The sequence below is a fragment of the Monodon monoceros genome, unplaced genomic scaffold (assembly GCF_005190385.1).
Source record: "Monodon monoceros isolate NGI ecotype Baffin Bay Population unplaced genomic scaffold, NGI_Narwhal_1 Super_Scaffold_6, whole genome shotgun sequence".
In the NCBI taxonomy this organism is placed as follows: domain Eukaryota; kingdom Metazoa; phylum Chordata; class Mammalia; order Artiodactyla; family Monodontidae; genus Monodon; species Monodon monoceros.
Genome location: NW_021703783.1, coordinates 40,162,930 through 40,169,958, shown reverse-complemented (window position 1 = coordinate 40,169,958; position 7,029 = coordinate 40,162,930). Strand labels below are relative to the sequence as shown.

At 49.3% G+C, this 7,029-nt stretch overlaps 1 protein-coding gene across 1 annotated transcript; it reads left to right on the top strand.

The window, feature by feature from the left end:
• The first annotated feature begins 306 nt into the window (after window positions 1-306).
• LOC114885339 (keratin, type II cytoskeletal 5-like) lies at window positions 307-6,701 on the top strand. The gene is given in 10 exon segments (XM_029205064.1): window positions 307-897; window positions 1,482-1,696; window positions 2,458-2,518; window positions 2,629-2,724; window positions 3,813-3,977; window positions 4,342-4,467; window positions 4,714-4,934; window positions 5,692-5,723; window positions 6,185-6,327; window positions 6,329-6,701. Coding segments are annotated over 10 exon segments (1,785 nt in total). The 3' UTR covers window positions 6,464-6,701.
• The last annotated feature ends 328 nt before the right edge of the window (window positions 6,702-7,029 follow it).

The following is a 7,029-nucleotide window of genomic DNA, read 5'->3' as shown; positions in this document are numbered from 1 at the left end:
ATCTGGGCTGCAAGGCAAGTTTATCCCTACCTGAGCAGAGCCTGCCAGGAAGAAAGTGTTTGCACCCCACACCGCTGTGCAGGTGTGCCGGTGAGCTCACAGCTGCCCTTCAGGCATGCCCAGCCCACTTAATCATTCACAGCTCAACAGCTCTCTCGCCCAGCCCAGGTCTAGAGGATAAAAGGGTGGCTTGCCGCTCCTGGCTAACAGAGCCACCTTCTGCGTGCTGTCCTGCTCTGTTCTTTCTCTGCAGCACCTCCAGACCGCTAGTGCCCACTACTCTTGCTCCACTAGGAGCAAGCCATCATGTCTCGCCAGTCGAGTGTGTCCTTCCGGAGCGGGGGCGGCCGTAGCTTCAGCACCGCCTCTGCCATCACCCCGTCTGTCTCCCGCACCAGTTTCACCTCCGTGTCCCGGTCCGGGGGTGGGGGTGGAGGTGGCGGCTTTGGCAGGGTCAGCCTTGGGGGTGCTTATGGCATGGGTGGCTATGGCAGCCGGAGCCTCTACAACCTGGGGGGCTCCAAGAGGATCTCCATCAGCGGTAGCGGCGGTGGCTTCAGGAGCCGAAGTTGTGCCACCGGTGCTGGAGGCGGCTATGGCTTTGGAGGTGGAGCTGGGGGTGGATTTGGTTTCGGCGGTGGAGCTGGTGGTGGCTTTGGGCTCGGTGGTGGAGCTGGTGGTGGCTTTGGGCTTGGTGGTGGATCTGGCTTTGGTGGTGGCTATGGGGGCTCTGGTTTCGTCACCTGCCCCCCTGGAGGCATCCAAGAGGTCACCATCAACCAGAGTCTCCTGACTCCCCTCAACCTGCAAATCGACCCCACCATCCAGCGAGTCAAGACTGAGGAGCGGGAGCAGATCAAGACCCTCAACAACAGGTTCGCCTCCTTCATCGACAAGGTGAGCCATGATTTTTTGTGAAAAACCGCTATGAGTGTGGAATAAGTGTCAAAGAAAGTGGAAAGAGGGGCAATTTCCTGACTTTGTGCAAATATCTTCATAGTTTGCAGTTATGTTTTTCTCTTTGTTTCTGTGTCCTGGATTTGTGGCCTGCTTTCTTAATGAGACTGGCAGCTTGGAAGAGAAGGTCTTAATTCTTCCCCTTCAGAGATAACCACACAAGGGATCCTTGCTTACTGTTGGGCAGAGATATATTCTGTGCTCCAGGTAACACGGCTGATTGCACAGAAAGGTGGATGAATTCATTGGGCAGCAGCCCGAGTGCTTTTGCAGCCACCCCTACACCAGGTCACTCTCTGCCCAGCCATGCCCAGTGCTATCTGTGCCCTGGAGAAGTGTCCTGTCTCCCCTAGAAGAGTGAGTTTAGATGCTTCACTCTGGACCTGCCCTCTGGGGCCCAGGTACAAGCACTGCCCATCATGGGAAGGTTTAGGGGGACAGAATGAGATGGGAGGAAAACTGGGAAATCGATCACTGAAACATGAAATCCAAGTTTGTCCATCTTCGAACTCTGTCCCCTCCAGGTGCGGTTCCTGGAGCAGCAGAACAAGGTCCTGGAAACCAAGTGGGCCCTGCTGCAGGAGCAGAGCACCAAGACCGTGAGGCAGAACCTGGAGCCTTTGTTTGAGCAGTACATCAACAATCTCAGGAGACAGCTGGATGGTATCCTGGGGGAGAGAGGCCGCCTGGACTCAGAGCTGAGAAACATGCAGGACTTGGTGGAAGACTTCAAGAACAAGTGAGTTGGGGTGGAGCGGAGACAAGGGCGGGTCTTGGCACCAGATGTACTTTATAACCAGACTACTGCTTATGCCTTTCCCAAGGGGTGAAAGCATATACCTTCCATGGACACCTAAAGTACTGGAAAAAATCCAGGTCGGTATTTAGAAAGTTCTAGCTGCAAGCTCAGTCTCTCTGCAAGGCACTTAGCCTCCAGCCAGAGTAACAAACTCAGCACCCTTGGTACCACCTGGTGGAAAAAGCAGTCATGTAATCCTTACTTTATGGGGCTTTTCTCCCCAGTACACTCAAAGTACACAGCATTGGCTTTTTGATGGATTCCCCCCAAAGCAGGAACTGATGATGTAACCTAGTTCGGTGGCTCAAAGTATTTCTTTAGTCCTTATGAACCAGCAGCTGGGTTGCTAATTTTTTGGTTTTTTTCAAAGGCTATGAAAGCTGGAAAAAAAAAAAGCATTAGAGAAACTGACTAGATGTGGAGTTGTAGAGAAACAGCATAACTTTTCTACAGGAATGTTCTTGAAGCAACTGAATTATAGCAATAAAAGAATAGTTATCTGCTAGGCAATTATAGAGAAAACAGTACCCTAATGGGTAAGGACCTTGCCCAAAGACTGATGCTCCCACTGTCCCTCTCTCTCTGCCTATATGATGTGAGAAGCCCCTTTTGGTGGGAAAGCAGGCTCACAGTTGACTTTATGCAGTACAGACCCCAGGCCTCATCCTCTGATAAGCACTTCTCATCCTTTTTATCACCAGATATGAAGATGAAATCAACAAGCGTACCACCGCCGAGAATGAGTTTGTGATGCTGAAGAAGGTATGTGGGTAGCAGAGAAACTGTTGCCTGTGGTTATGCTCACTTAAGGTATTGTTCATTTAAGTCAGGGCGGAAATGGGGTGCAGTGCCAACTATCCCTGTTTCTCTAGGATGTGGATGCCGCCTACATGAACAAGGTGGAACTAGAGGCCAAGGTCGAGGCATTGATGGACGAGATCAACTTCTTGAAGATGTTCTTTGAGGCAGTAAGAAATGCCCCCTATTTGGGACCCAGAGAGATGGTCACAGGGACACCACCAGGGATTAGGGTCTCCAGGGTTAAGTGACTTTCAGTGGTTCGTAAGCTATGGGCACATTTTTGTCTTTCCTACTCCTTTAGTACTATTCACATTACTTAATAAAGCCAATTCTTTTTTTTAAGTCAAATTTAAAACAAAAGAACTCTTCAGTAATCATGTTGCAGAGTGAGATTTAGAATGAGTTATTAGAACCCCGGGTATACCTTTCCCAGCCACCTCCCCTTTCTGGAGTATCATTCCGTCTTTGTTTACTCCCAGCATGGCAGACCATACAACTAGATTCTTTTATTTTTCTTTCTTTCTCTTTTAACATCTTTATTGGAGTATAATTGCTTTACATTGTTGAGTTAGTTGCTGCTGTATAACAAAGTAAATCAGCTATACGTATACATATATCCCCATATCCCATCCCTCTTGTGGTCTCCCTCCCATCCTCCCTATCCCTCCCCTCTAGGTGGTTACAAAGCACTGAGCTGATCTCCCTGTGCTATGTGGCTGCTTCCCACTAGCTATCTATTTTACGTTTGGTCGTGTATATATGTCCATGCCACTCTCTCACTTCGTCCCAGCTTACCCTTCCCCCTCCCCTTGTCCTCAAGTCCATTCTCTACGTCTGCATCTTTATTCCTGTCCTGCCCCTATGTTCTTCAGAACCATTTTTTTTAGATTCCATACATATGTGTTAGCATACCATATTTGTTTTTCTCTTTCTGACTTACTTCACTCTGTATGACAGTCTCTAAGTCCATCCACCTCACTACAAATAACTCAATTTTGTTTAAAATAAGTTATGACCTAAGAAGATTCAATTCTGAGAGGTTACACGCTAGGGGTTTCTTGATGTTCAGAGTTGTTAAATTAAACAAAAATAGATTTAGTAGTGATTTGGATTATTTATTAACTGACCTAAGTTTTTTACGTAGGTGGTTATTCTTATTTTTCTCAAGTCAACATAGTACAATGAGTAGAAGATTTGAATGGACCTGTTTTTAAATAACATGGACTCACATGACTGACTTGAAATCTCCCTGCAGGAGCTGTCCCAGATACAGACGCACGTCTCAGACACGTCTGTGGTCCTGTCCATGGACAACAACCGCTGCCTGGACCTGGACAGCATCATCGCTGAGGTCAAGGCCCAGTACGAGGAGATCGCCAACCGCAGCCGCACAGAAGCCGAGTCCTGGTACCAGACCAAGGTGGGTGCTGTGGCGAATGTGCAAGTGTGTCCTGAGCGAGGGACGGACACGTGTCTAGGATTCCAGGCCATGACCAAATGCTAAGGATGTGGCTCCTGAGATCGGCTGAGGCCTACTGGGAGGAGTTATGGGAACAGTCATGCATGCATTTGACACATAAATTCAAGAACGTTAAAGAGAATCTCACTGAGTTTCACACCAGTGTCTCTAGAAAAGCAAAGGCAAAAGCAAATTATTGAAGACCAGCCCCGGGCACCCAGTAACTACACCACTTGCCACCTCTTGGTAGCTCCCACCTGTGAACCTGGGAAAGTGTTTCCATCCTCATATAAATGGACTCTTTCCTCTTTTCTGGTGGCATCAGTACGAGGAGCTGCAGCAGACTGCGGGCCGGCATGGCGACGATCTCCGCAACACCAAGCAAGAGATCTCCGAGATGAACAGGATGATCCAGAGGATGAGATCCGATATTGACAACGTCAAGAAGCAGGTAGGGAAAGAAGGCAGAGAAGGAGCCTGAGCTTTGAAAGGGAGACCTATTTTGTCTCATTTTATGTTTTCTAAGTATACACACACATACACACACAGAGCTGGAGCAAGTACCAGCATTTCAATATTCCACCATCCACCATGACCAGGACAAATGTGCTGGTTTCTCTCTGGTCTCTCAGAAAGAGACACTTGAGGCCCAGCTCAGCCTCTAAAGTGTCCCTACTCTTCCTTCCTTCCCCTCTAGTGCTCCAACCTGCAGAACGCCGTCGCCGATGCAGAGCAGCGTGGGGAACTGGCCCTCAAGGACGCCAGGAACAAGCTGGCCGGGCTGGAGGACGCCCTGCAGAAGGCCAAGCAGGACATGGCACGGCTACTGAAGGACTACCAGGAGCTCATGAACACCAAGCTGGCCCTGGACGTGGAGATCGCCACCTACAGGAAGCTGCTGGAGGGCGAGGAGTGCAGGTGCGTGACACGGCCGACATCACGAGCACACGATGGCCGCACATTTGATAAAATGGAGCTGCTTCTTCACTGCAGGGTGTCAAACACACACACAGGTGGCCACTGTCTTGTGCATGATGACTATCCATCATTAATCCAATGATCCAATCCAATCCAATCTGACACCTGGGCATACAGCTGACCTACACAGCGTGACCTCAACTCACTTTCTGACCCTATTCCCACCACCAGTATTCTTGAATGCTGCCTCTCCTTCAAATGTCTTCCCCATTCTTCAAGTGCTTCTTCCTTCAGGAAGCCTTTCATGATTACTCCATCTGAGTTAAATTCACCTGCCTTTGGATTCTCAAACTCCTTGGGTTTTCTTCAGTCTTCTGACACTGCCCACCACCTACGTCCTGTCTGAAGTATTTCTGTCCAGGCCAAGTCTTCTCACAGAATGTAAGCTCCTACAAGGCAAAAACTGCTTCCTACATATTCACAGTTCCCACAGCCTCTTCCTCACGTTTTCCATATAATGGGTAGAGGACAGTGTGAATTATAAGCTTCCTTTGATAACCTGTTTCTAGATCAAGACCTCTTCCTTGGGAAGTCCCTCCAGAGGACTGTCTCTTTCTCTAATTTAAGCAGTTTTTCTGGCATGCGGTCTCCTTGCTCAGAAAACAAGTTCTAAACATGACTATGGGAGTTATCCATACAGACTAATGCTGTCTTTGGGGGGAGTTTTTAACTCTTATTTCAATTTTTCCCCTTCCAGACTGAGTGAAGGAATTGGACCAGTCAACATCTGTAAGTAACTTTGAACAGACATTAACAATGATGACAATATGGGGTACTTGATGCCAACTCAGAATCCTGCTATTTCTAGATACCAGACACTCCCATCCCCAAAATGGTTATTTAATATACTTAGTGAGAAGCAGGTGGTGGAGGAGAAAGAACACAGGTTGAGACAGGAGGCAACGGGGCTCATTTCTTATCTCCTAAAGAGCAGGCCCTGTATCTTACCTGTCTTGGACCCTGTTCCCCTGCCTTGCCCTGACCCCCATCCCCTGATGACTTAGCACTGTCCCTTGCCTACTGTGTTCACCAGCTTTCTGTTAGGGATCTTCACTAAATGACTTAGCTCATCTGCTACTCTGTAAAAGGGGCCAAGTACAGTGCCGACACCAGCAGGATCAAATAAATTAGATGCCTAGGCTCTAATCTGGCCGACTGGTCTCACCAGGTTCTCCCTCCTTTCTCCACAGCTTTTGTCACGAACACCGTCTCCTCTGCCTACGGCGGTGGCGGCAGCTTTGGCAGCAGCCTTGGCGGTGGTCTTGGCAGCGGCCTTGGTGGAGGCGGCAGCGGCTTCTACTCCAGCAGCAGCGGGGGCGTCGGCCTAGGCAGTGGGCTCGGTGGGGGGGGGCTCCAGCTTCAGTGCGGGCAGTGGCCGAAGCCTGGGCTTTGGCAGTGGCGGGGGCAGCAGCTCCAATGTCAAGTTTGTCTCCACCACCTCCTCCTCCCGGAAGAGCTTCAAGAGCTAAGAGCCTGCAGCAGGTCACTGTCTCCCAAGTGCAGAAGCCAGCCATGGCAACAGCCTCTTCTAGGTGGTGGCCCCAGCCAAGTTTTCTCTTTTTCTGGAGTCTAGTCGACCAAGACTATCGCAGACCCACATTCTTTGGTTCATGAAAGGCCCAACCCCCAGTCTCTAGCCTTCTGTGTCCTGATTCTATGCTCTGCTTGCAATTAGCCTTTGGATCTCTACAGCCTGGTCCTGGGTGACAGAAGAATCCAATGTTTTCCAGTATCAAAACCATCAAAACAGAGTCCCTACCCCAATCCCATCTGGTCTATCTCCAGAGTGTGTTCAATAAAATGCTTTTATAATATAAGCTGTTGGGAAGAATTGTGTTTTCAAGATCTACAACCAACCTAGAGAACCCCTGCGGGTCCATCTGTCTAGGTGTGATTTGTTCCTTTGATGATTCACAGGGAGACAGAATGGCCTTGGAGGGAAAGTAGTCCTCGTGGGTGGTCTAGAGACTCCAGGAGGCACGAGAGGTGGATGCTAAATCCTCTAGAATGAAGGAGTCTCTAGGGGGCATGAAGG